Source organism: Haliotis rubra, unplaced genomic scaffold (assembly GCF_003918875.1).
Source record: "Haliotis rubra isolate DU_JTF1 unplaced genomic scaffold, ASM391887v1 Scf83, whole genome shotgun sequence".
Lineage (NCBI taxonomy): Eukaryota > Metazoa > Mollusca > Gastropoda > Lepetellida > Haliotidae > Haliotis > Haliotis rubra.
The window spans coordinates 2,444,317-2,469,322 of record NW_025767557.1 but is presented as its reverse complement, the minus strand read 5'-3'; the positions used below and the strand labels follow the sequence as shown (position 1 = coordinate 2,469,322).

Sequence of the window (25,006 nt, the reverse complement as noted above, 5' to 3'; positions counted from 1 at the left end):
TGGGGTACGTCATTGCCCCTTGAGTCAAGAACAAATACATACACTCACGTCGAGTTTATGTGAACACAGGTAAGGCAGTGAGACAAGTATCATGTCTCACACAACCCCTGTTTGTCGTCGCTAGAGTCGACTAAATCGATCGGGTGGTCAGACTTGGTCCGTAACTTGGCATCGCCTCCCGACGGCGTGGGATGTTGCTCATGACGTCCATCACTGGTTTGTCTGGTCCAGACGCTAACCGGCATGTAGCTGGAGTTATAACAGCATTCACCGAGCTGGCTGTGTTAGTGTCATTTGTTACCCAGGCGGTTATGGCTGGTATTACTAACAATGTTTTGCATGTGAGAGATGGAGTCATGTTCCTGGGACTTTACTTATTCCCAAGAAGCAGAATCTTTGCATCTGTGTACAGCAGACACACTTGAAAATTTACACGCGTATTTAGTTTCAAAAATGGGAAAATGTACTTGATTGTCTTGTTTGTCTAGAGTCGCTGTCTGAGGGCAGAAATAGTACCGTGGTGCGTTAGGAAACTTACTTTTTTATGTACATTGTCAGTGACTGAGTGAGTAGGGGTTTACGCCGTTTTCAGTAATATCACGGCGGGGACACCAGAAATGGGGAATCGAACCCGGGTCTTCGGCGTGTCGAGCGAACGCTTTAACCACTAGACTACGTCACCGCCCCGTACATTGCCAGAGTGGTGGCTGCTATCTGTAGCAGGATATGCTTACCCTCCTCATGAACACCTGGTGTCATGGCCGATTGTCCATTCGTATCATTTGCACCGCTATTTTATGATTTCGCTGAGTGGAATTTGATAAGCTGGACTGATTATTTTCTGAAATGCTGTAAAATGACGACAATTTGACTGAATGCGTCGTACAGCCCATAACTGTTGTACTGTCGTTGCGAATACCGTTTCGAGATTACATGATTACAAAACACATTCCCATTGTCAGTTTCCGGACCTGGGTGCCGTTGGACAAAACATCCTTAGCGGTCGCAGTGTCCTCAAAACTAAGATGTAAGTTTAATGATTGTGTTGCTTGCCGCTGATACAGCACTTCCTGTTGCCATAGTTACATAGTAGCACGGTGCGTTATCTTCACTGAACCTTTCACACTGAGAGATAGCGTTATGTCCTTAAAGGGCGGTGGGGTAGCCTAGTGGTTAAAGCGTTCGCCCGTCACGCCAAAGGCCCGGGTTCGATTCCCAACATGGGTACAATGTGTGAAGCCCATTTCTGGTGTCCACCGTGATATTGCTGGAATATTACTAAAAGTGGCGTAAAACCAAACTAACATTCACTCACTCACTTATGTCCTTAAAGGCAAAATCAGTTGTGATCTTTAACTTAGGAACTTGAAAATATTTCTCCTACTATAGAATATACATCTTCACTGGTTATCACATGTATGCAACTGACCACTTGACAAGACTGACAAAGGTAGCACTTTATGCCGTTTAAATGCCTGCTTGGCTTTGACAAAAAGCTCCACTTTATCCCACGTTTCATGATATAAATTATTGTGAGTGAGTATGTTTTTCTGTTGCTTTCATCAATATTCCAGCGGGGTGGTTGGGTAGCCTAGTGGTTAAAGCGTTGGCTCGTCACGCCGAAGACCCGGGTTCGATTCCCCACATGGGTACAATGTGTGAAGCCCATTTCTGGTGTCCCCCGCCGTGATGTTGCTGGAATATTGCTAAAAGCGGCGTAAAACCAAACTCAGTCAGTCAGTCAATATTCCAGCAATATCATGGAGATGGGCACCCGTAATGAGCTTCACACATTGTACCAGTGTGGAAAACGAACCCGGAAACGATTTAACCACAAGGCTATCCCATCCCATATTTAGAACGTTCTAATTAAACAGTGCAGTATACTTTAATCTGCTGAAAAGCGAGGCGTTTCTGTCGCATCAGAAATATCGTGACATGATAAATAAGAACATGAGTACTGTAACTGTGTCATGATAAAGGTATGGCTACTGAAGGAGATACACCTGTAATCACAGGTAAATCTGTGGGGACACCTTTGTGTCCCCACCTGCCGGTTCTGCAGCGTCTCTATTGTCAATGGGAGGGTAAATTCTGCAATGTGTTTTGTCAAAGGTCAGTGCATGCATATGGATTGTACTGCTCCATGCGTAATAAGCCACGCACCTAGTCTGTCTCGAGAATAAATTAAAAAAGAAATTGAACTCAAGTCTAGAATGTTCTGGCAAGTCGAGATTGCCTCAGTTCTATGCCTCAAATTAAGATCTCTTCTGGGATCTTTTTGGAATTTATTACTATTATAATACTTTCTGTTTGAATATGTGCATTTGTGGATACACAATGTCATTTAGAAAGTTGTCAACTATGAAATATGTTATATTTGGGATAACACTTCCTCAGTGAAAGTACAGATTATAGTACCTCTAGGCTTGGAGCGACCAGCACCCTGTCAACCATTGGTTCGCCTTGCTAACCCTGGCTAGTTAACATGCATGTAAAGTTTTCTTATCTTATCTTCAAGCACTGTTTACAAACGGCTATTTCAGTCTATTTTATTACCCTGGGGTTGAGATAAAAATGAGTGAGTGAGTTTGGTTTTACGCAATATCACAACGAGGAACACCAGAATGGGCTTCACACATTGTGCCATGTGGGGAATCGAACTCTGGTCTTTGGAGTGACCAACGAACCCTTTAACCACTATGCTGCCCCACCGCTCCTAAAATAGAAGTAATACAGTAATCAGCTTGTCTGTCCGTCCGTCCGTTGGTTATCGAGTTTGTCTGACCATATTTCTAAAACTAATATGTATTTCTTCATGACATTTTGCACTCACGATTTTTAGAATAGTATTTTCTCCGTTTCCACGGCAACATTTGTGTCACAATTGGAGCAAGTGCGTCCCATAAACATGCCAGAAATCTTTGTTCGTGATTTTGAATAACGGCTGGACTTAATTATTTTTCAATGTTTGTCAGCAACATGTCAATACTCCTGGATTTCGCCTAGGTAGTGAGTGAGTGAGTTGGGTTTTACGCTGATTTTCAAGATATTCCAGCAATACCACGGCGGGGGACACCAGAGATGGGCTTCACACATTGTACCCATGTGGGGAATCGAACCCGGGCCTTCGGCGTGACGAGCGAACGCTTTAACTACTAGGCTACCCCCACCGCCCCCGTAAGTTATGAACGTCTAAGACTTGCATCAATGAGAAATTACATCCCACAATATGGTGCTACTCAGCTCTGCTCAAAACTGCCCCAATTGACCAATGGTATAAACCGATCACAATTGTGTCTAGACAGTTGCTGATTTAAGTAATGATCATAGTAAGTAAACAATATTCGAATGATTCCATGACTGATTAATGTAATGTTCAACCTGAATGAAGATTTAACTGATAGAAACTTGAAAGAAATATCGCGCCAAGTTCACCTATTTCAATCAACAATAACTTGGACATGGCTAACCTAGCGATTCGTTTTGTGTTTAGGTTTCCTTTGATCGAAAAATGTTAGACCACGCCCACTAACAGCCTACTGTTTGCTGATTGGCTGATAGTGTAATGGGCGGGGCTTGTGTTGCATTATTGAGCTGAATAATGTCACTAATTACGATTGCTTTCTGCGTTTTTCTTTGTTAAAGATTAAATAAGCTATGAAGTTATCATTTTGACGTATTTGACGTATTTTCTTTGCAACAATTGACGTTTTGAGCTTATTTAAGACTGGAATTTACGGAAAAGCGGTTTTGCCCTCCTCATTGCGTATGACCTGCGCGGATTTATACTGTGTGAAGCGGTTCTGAATTCTATACCCCCATGGAAACAAAACATAGTAAAGTAAGTTGTACGTGAAGAAATACATTTGATTAAATACGGTAACGGTACGTGTTCACAGCTTGGCTGAAGTAGGTCTATGTAAGCACTGGGAGACACGATGCATTCGAAAATTTATAACGTGAAATTCACGTACACCCGGCGAGTGTTTAAGAGGGACATTAACTTAGTGAAGTATGTGATCGACAGTCCAATATATGAGCTGGTCGGTGATAACGGTGGCATTTCAACCAAAAGAAATCTGTATATGTCATGTCAGTTATTTTTACTAGTGTTTTGAAAAGAATGCCATGATTTGGGGGAAGTTGTGTTGCTATTTGAAATTTAAAGGGGTCTTCCTCATCTTTGGCCCAATGGATAGTGCACCTACTCTGAGAGCAGTAGGTCTGTGGTTCGATCCCCGCCCGGGTCATACCAAATAGCCTGTCTCACAGTCCCTGAACCACATTATTTTCCCCAATACCCAGCCCTCCCTGCAATGCTAAAGCCCTAACTGAAACAAGTCTAATTTTCACCAGGTTCTGAATTTCCATCTCGCTGGGTCTCCTTTTCAATTTAAATGGGTTTATTTCTTATTATCAAAATTATATGTATTCAGAGACTAAGCGTTAGTCTACATACTGAAAGACGTCAAAAGATAGTACTTGTTTCCCTGTCTGATAATACAAGGACCGACCCCCCTCAAAAAGATTATTTTGTCTGAGATAGGTTTCCATGTTCAGCTGTAGCATGGTATCTCGGTAGGTTTGCACTAAGAAAACAGACATTGACCTAGCCTATGTAAATATGTAATTTTGATAACAACGAAGAACGCCTGTGAACTGAGAAGGAGTCCCAGTGAAGATGTGGAATCAGAAGCTGAACCTGATGTCATTCAGGTGTTTTGCATTATAGTAGATGGTACTGTGACCGTTAGGCAGACCAGCCACACACCTCATTTGGATGCACGTCGTGAAAGTGCAGCAATCTAAAGTCGTTGTATGGATTGTGTAAGTGCAACAATCTGAATTCGTTGTATAAGTGCAACAATCTAAAGTCCTGGTATAGTGCAACAATCTAAAGTCCTTGTATAAGTGCAACAATCTAAAGTCCTTGTATAGTGCAACAATCTAAAGTCCTTGTATAAGTGCAACAATCTAAAGTCCTTGTATAGTGCAACAATCTAAAGTCCTTGTATAAGTGCAACAATCTAAAGTCCTTGTATAGTGCAACAATCTAAAGTCCTTGTATAGTGCAACAATCTAAAGTCCTTGTATAAGTGCAACAATCTAAAGTCCTTGTATACGTGCAACAATCTAAAGTCCTTGTATACGTGCAACAATGCGAAAGCCAACATAAAACCCCATTCCACCTCAGCAAATAGTGTGTATGGAATCCTAGAAGGGACATTGTCGCTATGTGTATAATACGTTTCAAAGTTGTCAAATTTAAACACAGAAGTTATTATTTCGTTAAGTAAACAGATGCTATCATTTGTATTGTCTTCCTCATCTTTGGCCCAATGGATAGTGCACCTATTCTGAGAGCAGTAGGTCTGTGGTTCGATCCCCGCCCGGGTCATACCAAATAGTCTGTCTCACAGTCCCTGAACCACATTATTTTCCCCAATACCCAGCCCTCCTGCAATGCTAAAGCCCTAACTGAAACAAGTCTAAATTTCACCAGGTTCTGAATTTCCATCTCGCTGGTCTCCTTTTCAATTTAAATGGGTTTATTTTTTATTATCAAAATTATATGTATTCAGAGACTAAGCGTTAGTCTACATACTGAAAGACGTCAAAAGATAGTATTTGTTTCCCTGTCTGATAATACAAGGACCGACCCCCCTGAAAAAGATTATTTTGTCTGAGCTAGGTTTCCATGTTCAGCTGTAGCATGGTATCTCGGTAGGTTTGCACTATAGAAAACAGACATTGACCTAGCCTATGTAAATATGTAATTATGATAACAACGAAGAACTCCTGTGAACTGAGAAGGAGTCCCAGTGAGGAGGTGGAATCAGAAGCTGAACCTGATGTCATTCAGGTGTTTTGCATTATAGTTGATGGTTCTGTGACTGTTAGGCAGACCAGCCACACACCTCATTTGGATGCACGCGTGAAAGTGCAGCAATCTAAAGTCGTTGTATAAGTGCAACAATCTAAAGTCCTTGTATAAGTGCAACAATCTAAAGTCCTTGTATAAGTGCAACAATCTAAAGTCCTTGTATAGTGCAACAATCTAAAGTCCTTGTATAAGTGCAACAATCTAAAGTCCTTGTATAAGTGCAACAATCTAAAGTCCTTGTATAAGTGCAACAATCTAAAGTCCTTGTATAAGTGCAACAATCTAAAGTCCTTGTATAGTGCAACAATCTAAAGTCCTTGTATAAGTGCAACAATCTAAAGTCCTTGTATAAGTGCAACAATCTAAAGTCCTTGTATAAGTGCAACAATCTAAAGTCCTTGTATAAGTGCAACAATCTGCAACAATCTAAAGTCCTTGTATAGTGCAACAATCTAAAGTCCTTGTATAAGTGCAACAATCTTGTAAAGTCCTTGTATAAGTGCAACAATCTAAAGTCCTTGTATAAGTGCAACAATCTAAAGTCCTTGTATATAGTGCAACAATCTAAAGTCCTTGTATACAGTGCAACAATCTAAAGTCCTTGTATAAGTGCAACAATCTAAAGTCCGTGTATAGTGCAACAATCTAAAGTCCTTGTATAGTGCAACAATCTAAAGTCCTTGTATAAGTGCAACAATCTAAAGTCCTTGTATAAGTGCAACAATCTAAAGTCCTTGTATAAGTGCAACAATCTTAAGTCCGTGTATAAGTGCAACAACAATCTAAAGTCCTTGTATAGTGTGCAGTGCAACAATCTAAAGTCCTTGTATACGTGCAACAATCTAAAGTCCTTGTATAAGTGCAACAATGCGAAAGCCAACATTAAACCCCATTCCACCTCAGCAAATAGTGTGTATGGAATCCTAGAAGGGACATTGTCGCTATGTCGCCTTTACAAAAACAAGCAAAAGGTGTCAAAACTGATTAAAGCGACATTTTGGCCACATGTCTCTCTGTCACTATATTTTTGTCTACATCGGACGATGCGACAACGCCACATATGTCTACTTTGAAAACTGCGGCGTTGTCGCAGTCATCCACCGTTGCTGATTTTGGCCTGAGACAGAAGGTCATGGTTCGTATGACTTATCATTGTTACAGAGTGAGTGAGTGAGTTAGTCTGATTTAACGCTGTGCCGTAGTCTTGTGTCAGAACGGTAACAAATAATCGTTTATGAGAGCCACGCCGATTTACATTAGGTGGGTCGTGACATTTACACCCGTCTACAGATAACACTGTTAGCGACGGTGTATAATACGTTTCAAAGTTGTCAAATTTAAACACAGAAGTTATTATTTCGTTAAGTAAACAGATGCTATCATTTGTATTGTCTTCCTCATCTTTGGCCCAATGGATAGTGCACCTATTCTGAGAGCAGTAGGTCTGTGGTTCGATCCCCGCCCGGGTCATACCAAATAGTCTGTCTCACAGTCCCTGAACCACATTATTTTCCCCAATACCCAGCCCTCCCTGCAATGCTAAAGCCCTAACTGAAACAAGTCTAAATTTCATCAGGTTCCGAAATTCCATCTCGCTGGGTCTCCTTTTCAATTTAAATGTGTTTATTTTTATTATCAAAATTATATGTATTCAGAGACTAAGCGTTAGTCTACATACCAAAAGACGTCAAAAGATAGTATTTAGTTCCCTGTCTGATAATACAAGGACCGACCCCCCTCGAAAAAGATATTTTGTCTGAGCTAGGTTTCCATGTTCAGCTGTAGCATGGTATCTCGGTAGGTTTGCACTATAGAAAACAGACATTGGCCTAGCCTATGTAAATATGTAATTATGATAACAACGAAGAACTCCTGTGAACTGAGAAGGAGTCCCAGTGAGGAGGTGGAATCAGAAGCTGAACCTGACCTCATTCAGGTGTTTTGCATTATAGTTGATGGTTCTGTGACTGTTAGGCAGACCAGCCACACACCTCATTTGGATGCACCTCGTGAAAGTGCAGCAATCTAAAGTCGTTGTATGGATTGTGTAAGTGCAACAATCTGAATTCGTTGTATAAGTGCAACAATCTAAGGTCTTTGTATTAGTCCAACAATCTAAAGTCTTTGTATTAGTGCAACAACCTAAAGTCCTTGTATCAGTGCAACAATTTAAAGTCCTTGTATAAGTGCAACAATCTGAATTCGTTGTATAAGTGCAACAATCTAAAGTCCTTGTATAGTGCAACAATCTAAAGTCCTTGTATAAGTGCAACAATCTAAAGTCCTTGTATAAGTGCAACAATCTAAAGTCCTTGTATAAGTGCAACAATCTAAAGTCCTTGTATAAGTGCAACAATCTAAAGTCCTTGTATAGTGCAACAATCTAAAGTCCTTGTAAGTGCAACAATCTAAAGTCCTTGTATAAGTGCAACAATCTAAAGTCCTTGTATAAGTGCAACAATCTAAAGTCCTTGTATAAGTGCAACAATTTAAAGTTCTTGTATAAGTGCAACAATCTAAAGTCCTTGTATAAGTGCAACAATCTAAAGTCCTTGTATAAGTGCAACAATCTAAAGTCCTTGTATAAGTGCAACAATCTAAAGTCCGTGTATAGTGCAACAATCTAAAGTCCTTGTATACATGCAACAATCTAAAGTCCTTGTATAAGTGCAACAATCTAAAGTCCGTGTATAGTGCAACAATCTAAAGTCCTTGTATACATGCAACAATCTAAAGTTCTTGTATAAGTGCAACAATCTAAAGTCCTTGTATAAGTGCAACACTTTAAAGTCCTTGTATAAGTGCAACAATCTAAAGTCCGTGTATAGTGCAACAATCTAAAGTCCTTGTATAGTGCAACAATCTAAAGTCCTTGTATAAGTGCAACAATCTAAAGTCCTTGTATAAGTGCAACAATGCGAAAGCCAACATTAAACCCCATTCCACCTCAGCAAATAGTGTGTATGGAATCCTAGAAGGGACATTGTCGCTATGTCGCCTTTACAAAAACAAGCAAAGGGTGTCAAAACTGATTGAAGCGACATTTTGGCCACTTGTCTCACTGTCACTATATTTTTGTCTACATCGGACGATGCGACAACGCCACATATGTCTACTTTGAAAACTGCGGCGTTGTCGCAGTCATCCACTGTTGCTGATTTTGGATTGAGACAGAAGGTCATGGTTCGTATGACTTATCATTGTTACAGAGTGAGTGAGTGAGTTAGTCTGATTTAACGCTGTGCCGTAGTCTTGTGTCAGAACGGTAACAAATAATCGTTTATGAGAGCCACGCCGTATTTACATTAGGTGGGTCGTGACATTTACACCCGTCTACAGATAACACTGTTAGCGACGGTGTATAATACGTTTCAAAGTTGTCAAATTTAAACACAGAAATTATTATTTCGTTAAGTAAACAGATGCAATCATTTGTATTGTGTGTTATCTAAAAGTATACATGAGGAATTGAGATAACTGGCAAGAAAGATGAATGTAGACGCTTGCATAGCCGGAAGAGTGAGTGAGTGAATTTAGATTTACGCCGATATTAGCAATATTCCAGCAATGTCACGGGAGGGGACACCATACATGGTCTTCATGCATTGTACCCTATTGGGGAATGGACCTGGGTCTTCGGCGTGATGAGCGAACGCTTACATTACTATTTTACCCCACCGCCCGAATGGACGAACGAGAAACTGTGTACGTGACTATAAAAATGTCTCAGCAAGTGACAAGAAAATCCGAGGACAAGTGCCGCGATGAATGAGATATGTATTCGATCTATTTCTCAAGGGAATAACACCATCCAATATGTTTGCCGTTTAGTTAACAAAACCGAGCATTGTCGGATCGCCTCATGTTGAGAATGCAATCATGACAATGATAAGGACGGTGGCTGAACAAATCCCTGGTTTTCTTGCAGCTACACGCCAGTGCATATCGGACCTTTCATTCTTGAGAGTATTGAACATTGTGACAAAGGTGAACAACTAGTCACAACAGATCTGTATCACACGGGTCAGCCCTGCGGTGGAGTTTACACATATCATTAGCATGTTCTGACTAGCGTCGCCAATAGCTGGCTGTCATGAGATACTCGACGGTAGTATCGTCAGTGTGGCCAGGTCATCAGTTGCTTGACCAGCGATGTCATCATTAGTGTGACCTATGTGGTGACGTCATCAATAGTTTGACCTATGTGGTGACGTCATCATTAGTTCTACCAATGTGTAAACGTTATCATTAATGTAACCAGTGTGGTAGCGTCGCCATTAGTTGACAATTTTGAAGGCGTAATTATTAGTTTGAAATGTGTGGTGACGTCGCCATTAGTTTGAGCAATGAGACAACGTCATCATTAGCTTGACCAACGTGAAAACTTCGCCTTCAGTTTGAGAAGCGTGATGATGTCATTATTAGTTGACATGTCGGAGACGTCGCCATTTGCCTGATCAGTATGGTGACGTCGCCATTAGTTGGACTAATGTGACCACGTCATCATTAGTTTGACCAGTGTGGTTACGTCACCATGAATGTGACCGATGTGGTAACGTGACCATTAGCTAGACAAGCATTAGCTTGGCAAGTGTGCTTAGCTTGGCCAATGTGGTCACGTCAGCACTATGATATCCAGTGTGCTAACGTCACAAATAACGTGAATGGCCATGCACGTCACCATAATCCTGACGCTTGGATGGTGTGTTAAAGTGAACACATAATTGTATCCCATAGCCTAACAGGATATGCAGGCTGTGAATTCGAACCACATATTTTCTAGAGGTAGGCATTGCAGAGAATTTTCATATTGCGATATATGCGATGCGAAAGCATTATATTGCGATATGTATTGCAATATATTGTAAGAAGTTGGGTTTTTGTACCAAAAAAATTTAATTATAATCGAGTTATTGCTTGATTTATAAGCAAAAAACACAACAAAATCACTATGCTTGACTAAATTTGATAAAAACTTATAATTATGACAAAATAAAAATGTAAATAATATTTGGCACAAACGAAACAAGGAAAAGAACAATTTGAAAACCGGAAATATCCGAAGATTTCCGAGTGTTACAAAGTTTTCCTAATTGATGTCAAAATACCGGTTTTTGATCAGCGTATCACAATCCGTATCGTTTTCATGTCTGAACCGGTAAATACCGGCAAACCGGTTATATTACCCTAATATTTTCACATCCCGCTTCCACATTGGTATGTAACTTGACTACACCTAAAGCGAATTCCATTTCATTTAATTTTCTTGCCAACCCCTGCATGATTCCTGGGTACTCCGATCTCGTATAAAAGACGTATGCACGGAGTATATTTAAAACTACATGCAAGTAATAACTTGATACAGATACAGTTTCCCTAGATTCTATGTTAGTTAATCCCTGGTACAATCCGTGTGAAGACATGATGTAACCCGAGGAGAAGGCCTAACTATGCATACATCTCACCGCGCAAATCTGCACTACATATATTTACTTTCCTACACAGAAAGTCTTCCGAACAATGCGATCTAATCTAACAAACTCACCTTCAGCTACAACACGTGTTAGATGCCATTAGCATTGTTTGCAGAAGACAATGTGTCAAAGTATACACGATACACAAGGTATAGAATGTCTTACATAATGAACATTTGTCGGTCCTCACACATTGTTCCTTCGGGTCGTTATTTGCACCAATATTTGTTGAATGATATCAATAAAATGTCAAAATGTCTATTAACATATCACAAACACTGTCCTCAGGTTCAAACCTGACATTAAAATGTTTTAGTTACATGCTTTACGAGTGGTCTTAAAGGCAACGACACCAACTTTGCTAGGCGTGAGACAAGGAGAATGTTTTTGCCCCGGCTTTTTGAACTATTAATAGGTTTGGGCACGTTGTAAGGCGCTAATAGACCCAAATGGCCTTGACCGAATTTAGTTGTTGCCAGTAGATAGTTGGACTGGCAGTGTACAATTCACGAGTCGATGACGTCCATTATGATTGTTACTATAGGTACAAGGTTTGAACTGATTTCTTAGCTTTGACAAGTTGCCAGCTTTGCGTATGTATAGCGCGTGACGCTGTGGGAGAGGTATTTTAATATTTATATTATTTTTATTTTTTTTCGATTGTTATGATTTTCATTATTTTTGCTATTTTTTAATTAGAGTTGGACCAAGGACGCACTTTTGGAACATTTTATCATATATTTACCATCACTGGTATGGGGTCATCTTCACGAGACAAGAGAGTCCAGTAGCCTAAACGTGTCTCGTGAAGATATGATGGGGTAGGAGGCGTTATGTTGTGTCATGTGTAGGAATGTTGGAATTTACTTATTTATTTATTTATTTATTGGTTTGTTTGTTTGTCATTTATTTGTTTATTCATTTGTCTATTATTATTTATTATATTTGTATATAATTATATATTATTTATTTGTTTGTTTATTTATTTGTTTATTTATTTGTTATTAATTTATTTATTTATTTATTTATTTATTTATTATTATTATTATTTATTTATTTATTTATTTGTTTGTTTGTTTGTTTGTTTGTTTGTTTGTTTGTTTATACCTGACAACCACCCAATCACTACACATATGCGTGACCCCCTTCCCCAACTCCCTCTTCCTCCCTCCCTCCACCAAACACACACATTCACACACCTATCTCGAACTATTTGCATGGTTTCAACTCAGCCAGATTACTATGTACGTATCAGGAAGGTACACACAGGTTGTCGTGATATGATTCACTCTGTAAACGCTCCCGTTGATAAGGTAGTCGTTACGTGTAACAGTTTGGGAGGCTTCGTTGGTTCTCAGTACTTTTCTCATGCCGAAAGGATTTAGGATTTATCTTATCTTTAATGGGTAAGGGTCGCCGGTCAGGGTGGCCTTAAAGTATTCAGTCGTCAAGCTTAAACAAGTGTACGATGTGTGAGTGAGTGAGTTGGGTTTCACACCGCTTTTTAGCAATATTCCAGCAATATCACGGCGGGGGACACCAGAAATGGGCTTTACACATTGTACATTCGCACATGTGGAGAATCGAACCCGAGCCTTCGGCGTGACGAGCGAACGCTTTAACTACTGGGCTACCCCTACAAGGTGTGAAGCCCATCTCGCTCAGCTATACTAAGTGTACCGCTGATATATAAGATCATCGGCCGAATATTTAACTGTTTGTTTATTATCTAACTTTGTCGTCTATAGGATATTGTTACAGTGTACCTGTACTGGCAACCTGCTATTTCTTCATTACGGTAACACAAGTCACAACTGGACAATACCCGTACAATGTGGTTGTTTAAGACACGGTTTATCGTAGTGGTGTTGGATTGTTTAAGACACGGTCTATCGTGGTGTCATGTTGCATCATAAAGTGTTAGAACCTGACGGAAGAATATGTTTTTTCCTATTCCTCGTGAAACCGAACCCTATTTTATATTGTCGATCAAACGAGTTGCCAGTTTATTTGAATATAATTCAACAGGCTAATTGACCCGTTATTTGACAATCACTTAAAGGGAAGTCCAGCTACGGCGAGTTTTACGCCGCTTTTAGTAATATTCCAGCAATAGCGGGGAACACTAGAAATGGGCTTCGCACATTGCACCCACGTGGGGATTCGCGTCCAGCAATGGTATCTCAGTCCGTAAGATTTCCCCAAGTTTCTTATCCTCAAAACGAACATCTTGGATGGAAGGAAGGAAGCAAATGACGACGGCTACAATCTAAATTGACGCGTCACATACTACAGAACAAGGAGGCGGTGTGGTAGCCTAGTGTTTAGCGCGTTTAATGTCCGTCTACCGTCTACCGTCCACCAACAATAGTGAGTGAGTGAGTGAGTTTGGTTTTACGCCGCTTTTAGCAATATTCCAGCAACATCACGGCAGGGGACACCAGAAATGGGCTTCACACAATGTACCCATGTGGGGATTCGAACCCGGGTCTTCGGCGTGACGAGCCAACGCTTTAACCACTGGGCTACCCTACCGCCCCCCACAAACAATAGTATACTATACTATAGTGTAAGCAACATTTCGAATTTAAGCAGCCCTTTGAACGCCTGATGGGCAGTGGGGTAGCCTAGTGGTTGAAGCGTTCGCTCGTCACGCCGAAGACCCGGATTTGATTCCCCACATGGGTACAATGTTGAAGCCCATTTCTGGTGTCCCCGACGTAATATTGCTGGAATATTGCTAAAAGCACCATGAAACTATACTCACTCAGTTGAACGCTTGATGACTACCTTTAACAAAATTTATTGTATGATATTTCATTGGAAAACGTTGTTGAGTCTGTTCACTGTTTCCCATCTGTGTATAATAAGATCGTTATGGATGTTTAATGTTAATTATTCATTTGTTTGTCTGTTTATCTGTTTGTATGGTTGGTTTGTTGGTCCGTTGAATGTTGTTTAAAGTCGCACTCAGCAATTATAAAAGTCGATCTCGACCAAACAATCCGGTGATTGACATCCATTGACCACGCAACTGAGATACGATGACATGTGTCAACCAAGTCAGCAAGCCTGACCACCCGATCCCGTTAGTCACCTCTTACGACAAGCATGGGTTACTGAAGAACAATTCTAACCCGGATCTTCACGGGTTGCTGAAGATCAATTCTAACCCGAATCTTCACGGGTTGCTGAAGATCAATTCTAACCCGGATCTTCACGGGTTGCTGAAGATCAATTCTAACCCGAATCTTCACGGGTTGCTGAAGATCAATTCTAACCCGGATCTTCACGGGAAGTGTATCGATTGACGGATGTGTTATATATTTGGTAACTAAACACCCATTAGTTATTAACAAGAGTTTAAAAATCGACATGATTAATTTCTTATTGATTTATATATTGATTTCATGACAGAAGCTTTGTATATGAAGCCGGCATTCAGAAATATATATCTGTTATATTTTCACAATGGTATGGGTAAATTCGATTCTGATAGCTTATATATTTGTTACCTTGCCGTTGTCAAGATGAAAGACGTGAATGTTAAACATTGGACAGGTCGATTCTTGTCCTTCGTTGAGCACAAAACATGTTTAACTTATTATACCATCTTTGAAATTCAAGAAAATACCCAGCGTCTGTTTTATCTTCTGGTCTGTAGAGGACTTTGTTCCCTGGAGGAGATTGTTTCGCTTGGCGTCCATACACGCCTACAGCAGACAATGTCTCTCTCATGTACAATGTCATGATAATGTCCGCATTGCGTGACCCGGTCCTCATGCTTGTCCAGTAGGTACCTTTCTCCATTACCGTTGTGATATAGGAGAATAGATATACTAGTGCGTGATACTATTAGTGGCTATTTGTATGGCAGTTGTCGTTGCTGATATCGAATCTTGTGCTGTGTTAGTGTTAGGGCTGTTACCAGTGTCGTAGAATAAACCTTAGTCTCTGAAAACATACTATAAAAATGTATATTAAATATACGTTAGAAACAAATAATTCCATTAAAATTGTAACGGGAAATCGAGTGCCCTAGTGAGATGGAGGATTCAGAATCAGTGAGATGGGGATTCAGAACCTGGGGAAAACGTTTCATTTAATGAGTTCTCGTTGCAAACATTCCTGGATGGAAGTGGACCTTCTACGGTTTAGGGACGGTGAGACAGACTGGTACTAGCGGTGCTACTGTTGGTACACAACGCCGTGCTAGTCCTTGTAGAGCTGGCATGTTACTTGTGGGGCAGCTAAGTAACTATCAAGTATTAGTGTATCTATTGATACTCTTCGTGTTGGTGCAGAATGCTCGGGTCGGTGCTTATGTTAATTTTTGTTTTGGTGCTTATGTTAATGCTTGTGTTGGTGCTTATGTTAATGCTTGTGTTGGTGCTTATGTTAATGTTCGTGTTGTGCTTATGTTAATGTTTGTGTTGATGCTTATGTTAATGTTTGTGTTGGTGCTTATGTTAATGTTTGTGTTGATGCTTATAGTAATGTTCGTGTTGTGCTTATGTTAATGTTTGTGTTGATGCTTATGTTAATGTTTGTGTTGGTGCTTATGTTAATGTTTGTGTTGGTGCTTATGTTAATGTTTGTGTTGATGCTTATGTTAATGCTTGTGTTGGTGCTTATGTTAATGTTCGTGTTGTGCTTATGTTAATGTTCGTGTTGTGCTTATGTTAATGCTTGTGTTGATGCTTATGTTAATGCTTGTGTTGGTGCTTATGTTAATGTTTGTGTTGATGCTTATGTTAATGTTCGTGTTGATGCTTATGTTAATGTTTGTGTTGGTGCTTATGTTAATGTTTGTGTTGGTGCTTATGTTAATGTTTGTGTTGGTGCTTATGTTAATGTTTGTGTTGATGCTTATGTTAATGTTTGTGTTGATGCTTATGTTAATGTTTGTGTTGGTGCTTATGTTAATGCTTGTGTTGGTGCTTATGTTTATGTTAATGTTGGTGCTTATGTTAATGTTTGTGTTGGTGCTTATGTTAATGTTTGTGTTGGTGCTTATGTTAATGTTTGTGTTGATGCTTATGTTAATGCTTGTGTTGGTGCTTATGTTAATGTTTGTGTTGATGCTTATGTTAATGTTCGTGTTGATGCTTATGTTAATGTTTGTGTTGGTGCTTATGTTAATGTTTGTGTTGGTGCTTATGCTTGTAATTTTGCTCGCGCTGGTGACAATTGCTGTTAAGAATAGTGACATTGTTAAGTATTCATCTTAGTGCTTGTGTTATAGGTTGGATTGTGTTAATGTTTGTGTTGGTGCATATGTTAATGTTTGTGTTAGTGTTCATGTCAGTGTTTGTGTTGTACATATGCTTGTGTTATGGGTTGGATTGTGTTAGTGTTCACGTCAGTGTTTGTGTTGTGCATATGCTCTTGTGTTATATGTTGGATTGTGTTAGTGTTCACGTCAGTGTTTGTGTTGTGCATATGCTCTTGTGTTATAGGTTGGATTGTGTTAGTGTTCACGTCAGTGTTTGTGTTGTGCATATGCTCTTGTGTTATAGGTTGGATTGTGTTAGTGTTCACGTCAGTGTTTGTGTTGTGCATATGCTCTTGTGTTATAGGTTGGATTGTGTTAGTGTTCACGTCAGCTCTGTGTGTTATAGTGTTATAGGTTGATTGTGTTAGTGTTCACGTCAGTGTTTGTGTTGTGCATATGCTCTTGTGTTATAGGTTGGACTTGTGAGTTAATGGTAATGCGTGTTAGATTTCTGGCGCTAGTGTTAAAAGCAGCGTTTTGTTAGTGTTCATGTTAGTGCTTGTGTTAATTCTTGTGTCTTTTGGAGTGCTAGTGATGTTGCTGGTGTTGGTTTAGGCTAGTACTTGCCTATGTGCTAGTTTACGTCCCCCTGATAATGCCAGCACTTGACCTCGTTGTTGTGTTATGCTAGTCACTGTGTGACTGGTTTCACTGGGGGAGTTTAGTGATTAAAGCGTTCGCTCGTCATGCCATTAGCTCGGATTCGATTCCCCACATTTTCTGATGTAATCTGCAATGATATTGCTGGAATATTGCCGAAAGCGCATAAAACCATACTCACTCACTAGTTTCACTGTTGATGAAAATGTGTTTTAATCATCATCCGATCTTGTAAGTGAAATATTGGTGTAGCCGCGCTGGTATTGTGAACAACCAATGTCCCAATTCTACGTGACATTACAGTATGTGGATAATGTGTATACGGAGAACAATACCAACAGTACGAAACAATCTGAGAAACTGATTTAATGACACGCTTCATGGAGCTGACTCCTTGATCCGTTGAATAAAACATATTTATCCCCTACCCGCCCTTAACGGTAATACCAAAACCCTTTCCCTGTATTTGATAAAATGTACAAACCACTAAACGTAATATCCATGATGAGGGCCAAAGTTCCACCGAGACATGCCCCAGAGGAGGAGATTTAACTAAGTGCTCCTGTTCCGTATGAAAGAGACCCAAATACTTGGTCAGTGAGCCAAGGTGTTTCCATACCCGGATCATAAGCTTCCCCAGAGGGAGTACTGTTACACACGTACCCGGTCTAGATTCCACCCCACCGTCCCAACCCCCCAACCCCCTCGGATACACATGAAGCTCTCTCGACCAATCAGATGGCTGGGGAGTTATTTGGGTTTTCGTGCAAGCTGGTCACGGGGGGTTTGCCTTGCACCCAAATCAATTTGAGCAAAGCGTTTTATTGACACATGTATTCCACGTATATTGAGACTGAAGGCTATCGCAGGGGAAGTGGGTATCTCTGTGCTGGGATACATACCGCGGGGGAACGCTGGGCAGGTCACACACATGAAGACGGACGGCCAGAATGGTGAGATGGCTTTTACTGTTGCTACGTTTGTTTACGTTGCTTGTATGTTGTCGGTAGTACGGTCTTGCTGTCCCACTGTTCTGTCGTGGCATTGCATTTTTCTCATTACTGTTGAGGTTATCTCTTCCTAGCCCGCCCTCTTCACCTCCTTAGATCTCTCATTCAGGTATGTCGCAATCATTCATACTTTATTTAGGTGAGTCTTATCAGTGGTCCGCCCACCATCAACACAACACGCACGCACACACACACATACACACCACACTAATACACACACACCAACACACAGACGAAAACACACCTACAAACACATCAACCTACCCACTTAACCAAATACACCACACTTGAACGCGTTATCACACTCATACTCTTTCCCTCTTCTCGCCTCGCTCTCATTCCTCTCTCCCTCCCTCCCTCTCTCCCTCTCTGTCTCCCCTCTCTTCCTCTCTATCTCCTCTCTCTTTCTCTATCTCACTCTCTGTCTCTCTCTCTCTCTCTCTCTTCTCTCTCTCTCTCTCTCTCCTCTCTCTCTCTCTCTCTCTCTCTCTCTCTCTCTCTCTCTCTCTCTCTCTCTCTCTCTCTCTCTCTCTTTCTACCATTGCAATGTTGTGTACCCACAATGGTGATACAATGATAAGCCATTTAGTATTGATTTATACATACATACCACCGACCTCTACCCTAGGCCCAACTACACCTACCTTTACCTCCCGAGTTGAACCCCACCACCCCGCCTCCAGCCCACGTATCTGCAATGGTTATCAGTTTACGGAGATAGTGTTTGTTAGTCGAGGAGTATGTGTTTCTAAGCGTGGTTCTCCTGGATATCTGAAACGGGGTCAGTACGCTCTTGGTCAGATCAGAGTTGGTGTTTAACTGAACCTTGTACACCTCCATATCTGAAGGGTCTGTCAACAGTCCACGGTTAGTACACACCGAGATACGGTAGGCAAGGGGTGGGGAGGCCGGGTAGGCAAGGGTCGGGGGTGGGGGGGAGGCCAGAGTTTGGGGGATTAAGGGATAATCTTTCTTAATAGGCAAGGGTCGGGGAGACAACAGTCGTGACACAAACCAAGAAAGAAGAGTGGGGTAGAAACAAGGTTGGGGCCAGAGTTTGGCGGGGGATTAAGATTGGAGATAATCCGTCTGCGGTGAAAGTAGCAAGCGATATTTTTTAACTTTCTGTAATATACCATTAATATGATTAATATGCTTGAAATAAATGACAGTATATCGACTTTGTAAATATTTGGTGGGTCGTAAAAAATACTCACGCACACGCACGCACGCACGCACGCACATACACACACACACAAAAGAAAAAAAGACTATAAAGTAGAGAGTCCCAAGGAGACAAACACCACACGGGTCTGTGTGAGGATATAACTAGGTTAACACCCGTGTACACTACTAAATGACTTGATTCCTTCCACAATTAGCTACAGGCGCTAATTAAACCATATCGCATTGAGGTATAAGTCGGTTATTGTGCCACTGGGCGAGACCTACGTCCTCGCTGTACACAGCTGTGCCTGGGACTCTGACAGGGTATAAATGTTCCCGGAAACCGACCCCTATATGTTGACGTGTAATCAATTATGAATGTATTAACCATTAGTGCCCAGCTATGTGATATATAGTATTATCACATCTCGTATATCAACTATTTATTTCATGAAAGCCTGTTACACTGGCGAGTGTCACCACAGTTTAGTACCTGTCAACCATTATAGGGTTTAGGTGAGTGAGTGAGTTTAGTAATATTCCAGCTACATGGCGGTGATCTGTAAATAATCTGGACCAGACAATCCAGTGATAAACAGCATGAGCATCGATCTGCGCAATTGGGATACGATGACATGTGTCAACCAAGTCAGCGAGTCTGATCACCCGATCCAGTTAGTCGCCTCTTACGACAAGCATGGGTTACTGAACATCAATTCTAACCCGGATCTTTACGGGTCATATCGCCTTTAGGGGATGGAGGGTTATGTGTTTGGACTTACAGTTGTATCATGTATTGGTTGTTGGTTTATCATAGGGGAAGGGTTAGGGTATCGTCGGTGTGTGACTGAACTGTGTGAATGGACTGAATGGAATATTTTGCCAATACATGGAATATTTTTCGATGACTCCCATTCCTTTAATTATGGAACAGTACATATGTAATATTCGCGTTTATAATTATGTTATTTGCCTAAATAGAACGGTATACGGTTTTTATTACCCCGCCCCCTAAGTGGATTTGCGACTTCACCAGATCTTTTGCTATCCTAGTTTCCTGGCTCCTCTAGGGCGGTGGAGTAGCCTAGTGGTTAAGGCGGTCGCTCGTCACCCGGAAGACACGGGTTCGATTCCCCAAATGGGCACAATGTGTGTGAAGCCCATTTCTGGTGTCCCCCGCCATGATATTGCTGGAGTATTGTTAAAAGCGGCGAAAAACTAAACTCACTCACTCCTTACTCCCCTTAATCCCACCCCGTCCACCTGTTATAAATCACCAGTCCCATAACCTCATGGTAACACATACACACACTATTCAACATATATTTGAATTTGTTCTATTTTGTTTGTAAACACTAGCCGTAACTGTTACGACAGAACACGCTTACGATTCAATTAGACACTAAGTGTTTTGTTAAACATGCTCCCCTTTGTCCCCCTGTCCAAGATAAGATAACGTATAGTTTATTAACTATTGGCCCAAACAGACAATGTGGCATTGATATACGTGTCACTAACACGGCGACTTATTTCGACAATAGCCTGTAACACAATGACAGTCGAGGCTTCAGTCTTCATCCATGTGCCGGCATGTTGTCAATTGTGGAGATAATCTTTCATGATCAACGTCCGTAAACCTGATCCCGCCGTTATACGGGCACAGTGGGGGTGTAGCCTATGGACCCTGTGTTCTTTGAACCAAACAATGTAATTATTGATAATGTTCCAATGTACAGGGATATGGTTTCTTATTGATAGGATTTCATTGTAGTCGTCGAGATTTAACTGAATTAACTTAGTAATAATGTTCTGACTGGGTCTGTTGATATCAATTCCTATATTGGTACCTGTTCCGGTGGTCGTAAGTGTTGAAAGGCTACATGTAGGCCAGTTCTTGTTCATTTGTTGCAATAATCCGCTGGTACCAGGTTCGAATCCAGGTTTGCTCTGGTTTACTCGTCTCAGCACAATAATCAATACACTCGAGCTCATAGTGATGAAGACTACCAGCAGCATCTCGTGCCCTTCCTCCGCCCTAACACCGATCACCCACCGCCCATCACCACACCCCTACCCCAAAGAGGGAGGGAGTGAGTTTAGTTTTACGCCGCTTTTAGCAATATTCCAGCAATATCACGGCAGGGGGCACCAGAAATGGGTTTCAAACATTGTATCCATGTGGGGAATCGAACCCGGGTCTTCGGCGTGAGGAGCGAACGCTTTAACCACTAGACTACCCCACCGCCCCCACACCCCAAAGAAAGAAAGGAAAATACATACATATATCATCAACCGACCTGCCAACTTAAGCTGACAACCACTTAGCATAAATGAAATACTGCTCGAAGCGGCGTAACACCTACTCTCTGCATGAGTGCAGACTTTCATCGTGGGTTCGAATTGCAGTTCGCTCGTATAGTGCCCGTGCTACCTGACTTCACAAGAGTTGTAAAGTTTGTTAGTTCCTCCCACATTTAGCTGATATCCTGCTATGACTGAAATGTTGTCCAAAGCGGCCTTACACCAAACTCACTCACTCACTCACTCACTCACTCACTCACTCACTCACTCAGACATTGCAAAGGCAACAAGGGCTCTATACTGTAGTAATCGTATCCCAATTGCTTAGATCGATGTTCATGATGTTGATCACTGGGTTGTCTGGTCCAGACTCGATTATTTACACAAAATTAAAGAACAATAACAACTCTACCAATATAAGTTCGGGCATAAATCAACATTATGAATGCATACACAAAGTGTCAGTGTGAAATGTTTATGTTTTCATTTCCGCCACAATATTTCAGTTCTTGTTTCCTCAAACTCGCTGGAATGTTGATTGGTTTCGACTGTCAATCCCGACTGCTTTGTCAGAGATTGAGGGGATCGGTGTTCATCTTACATACCCGCGGATCTCAGTTCAAGCTAACGTTGAGGGAACGTCTCTGTCTTAATTGATTCCGTCATATATATTGAGAACAACTCGTAAACACCGTCAATAAATGGGAATCAGAGGTTATTGCAAACGTTTGGTTGATGACATCGACAGTCATTCCCTAGCATGTCTGATTACATCTTACGTAAATATAAGTACGGTTTTACGCCGATTTTAGCAATATTCCACTAATATTACGGAGGGGTGACCAAAAATGCGTTCCACACACTACCATTGAAGGCTTACGTTGACGACGGAACATCGTTTGGTTCAGAATGACATGTAAGTCGGTCAATCCCGACTTCTTAGTGTTTGTCCAATATTTAATCGTATAGATAAGGTGTGTTCCAGTAACCCTGGCGACCCCACGGCCTCAACACACGCCCGATCACATGCCTTCCATCTATATAGCACGCCGAAATAAAGCTCCATAAAAATGTTTCTTGGGAATGTTTTTCGGAAGTGAGGAGGGAGGTAGGGCTTTATTTTTTATTTGTTACAAACAGGTGGGAGATTTGATGGTTTTTTCCTGCCATGAATAATAAATATTCAGCTGGGCGCACTTTGAAATGTTTGAACAGCTGTAAAGCAGGTCGTTTATGTATAACAATCAATGAGTGAGCATGGTTTTACGCCGCAAAATGGCGGCGGGAGACATCAGAAATGGGTGTCACACGTTGTATCCGTGTGGGGAATCGAACCCAGGTCTTCGGCGTAGTTGATATAACACAGACTATTTTTACTTCTCGTGGCTGGAGCTTAGATGTCATATACCCAGTATTCCGACAACATGCATGGCAACATGTCCATTCACCTCTCACGTTGAAAAGCCTCCTTGCTCTAGTGGATGGAGCGTCTGTCCGGAGAGTGAATTTAGTTTTACGCCGCTTTTAGCAATATTCCAGTATCACGGCGGGCACCAGAAATGGGCTTCACACATTGTACCCATATGGGAATCTAACCCAGGTCTTCGGCGAGACGAGCGAATGCTTTAACCACTAGGCTACCCCAACGCCCCGTCTGGTCGGAGAACGTTGGGTCGATTCCCGATCACCTCGTCTTACTTTCCACCTGTGATGGTCCAGGTCCTGTCGTAAGGGGCTCGCTGACTTGGTTGAATGTGTGTCATGGTATCCAAATTGCGTAGATCGATGCTCATTATGTCAATCACTGGATTGTCTAGTCCAGACTCTAATTATTTACAGACCATCGTCGTATAGCTGAAAAAATGCTGATCGCGGCGTTAAAATCAAATCAACAAATCAACAAACTTACCCTGCCTGGCGCATTAAGGTGATGAAAATCGGCCCAGTGTCACTACACTGTGTCTGAGAGGGGTGTCCATGTTAAAACTACAGTATAGTATCACACTGAACTCACTTCAGATAAAACAGATATTAGTACGGACTACGATAAGCGCACACGCAAACATGCACGCACGCAAATTTCTCCTCTACTCGTACGCCGGGATTATACGTACGCTTTTAGGACTCAAACCGTCAATACAGACGAATACTGAAAGGGCCCTGTTAACAAAACAGCGCATTTAGCTTCTATAATGTGGACTTTCAAGGTTGTTACAACCCGAGGTTTTGAAATAACGCTTGAAAGAGGAACACAAAAACATTACACTGCCGCTTTGTGCCGCAAATCCGGATGAATTGTGTAGCCCCTCTACGGTTAGATAACTGTATTTGTGTGCTTGTGTTCAGGTAACAGCTGATATAATGCACGACAGGGATGTTAGTTCCAGAACTGATAACATATATGTTTTCTCTGTAACAAGCTGTAACTGTACTGTAACTGGGCCCTGCCAGGGTTAAGATAAGGGTTTGCCACACATAGAGGTGGCAACTGATACAGAAATAAGCCATCTTGTTATCTCCACCCCAACTGTTATCTGAATACCTGATAACTAACCTGTAGCCATCCCTTCTCGACTGGCGTTTCTCCGCCATTGCTAGCCATCCACCCCCTTCAGGTCGCGCAGAAAGTGTGTGTCTAGTTTACTCAGGTGAGTCGAGGAACAGACAGGTAGATTGTACTCAGAAACACGATATATTTATATCAGGTAATGTACGTGGTAATTCATGACTGCAATGTTTCCTCCAGATTCTAACACTGAAACACACGAATTAATCTCAGTCGAAGTGTAAACTATCTTCGTCAAGCTTTGCAGTTTTTCTCAGAAGTATAAGTAATAATATTTATAATCACATTATTGTAATGTTTCTATAGAATCAGTCTGAATTATTTTTATCAAATCCACCCCCAACGATACTGTTCTGACCAGTGTAGCTGACAGCGAGATCATTCAGTTTATTGAATCGGTAAACTATCTTCGTCAAGATTTGCATTTTTTCTCAGAATTGTAAACAATAATATTTATTGTCACATTAATAGGCTTCATGTTTCGATAGAATCGCTCTGAATTGTTTTATCAAATCCACACCAGCGATACTGTGTTGATAGCTGCCGTTGAGAGTAAGCTGATAGCGAGATCACTCCGTATCATAATTATGAATATTAATAATGTATATGTGTACACATGTCAACCTTCTTCCTAGTTTCATAGTAAAAACCAGGAAGTCCCAAGTCCCATTTTCCTTGCTTTAGATGTATTTCGAAACTTGTGTAATATGATAGTCCATGTTCGAG

The 25,006-nt window shown here is 41.2% G+C and overlaps 1 protein-coding gene and 1 long non-coding RNA gene across 5 annotated transcripts in view; one reads left to right on the top strand and one right to left on the bottom strand.

Moving 5' to 3' along the window:
- The window catches only part of LOC124262252 (double-stranded RNA-specific adenosine deaminase-like), a 47,141-nt gene that overhangs the window by 8,750 nt on the left and 13,385 nt on the right, over positions 1 to 25,006 (top strand). The window contains exon 1 of one of the 4 annotated variants that reach the window (XM_046696733.1): positions 18,153 to 18,189. The exons of 2 other annotated variants lie outside the window; for them this stretch is intronic. In XM_046696733.1, the coding sequence (XP_046552689.1) occupies positions 18,168 to 18,189 (22 nt within the window). In that variant the 5' untranslated portion in view covers positions 18,153 to 18,167. Of the gene's footprint in view, positions 1 to 18,152; positions 18,190 to 24,255; positions 24,363 to 25,006 lie in introns of those variants that run through there. One more of the 4 variants, XM_046696736.1, reaches the window with a different exon arrangement.
- Positions 622 to 12,085, bottom strand: LOC124262255. Its single transcript, XR_006894533.1, has 3 exons — positions 12,076 to 12,085; positions 8,027 to 8,029; positions 622 to 710 (listed from the first exon to the last, which is right to left on the bottom strand). It is a non-coding gene; the product is annotated as an uncharacterized LOC124262255 (long non-coding RNA).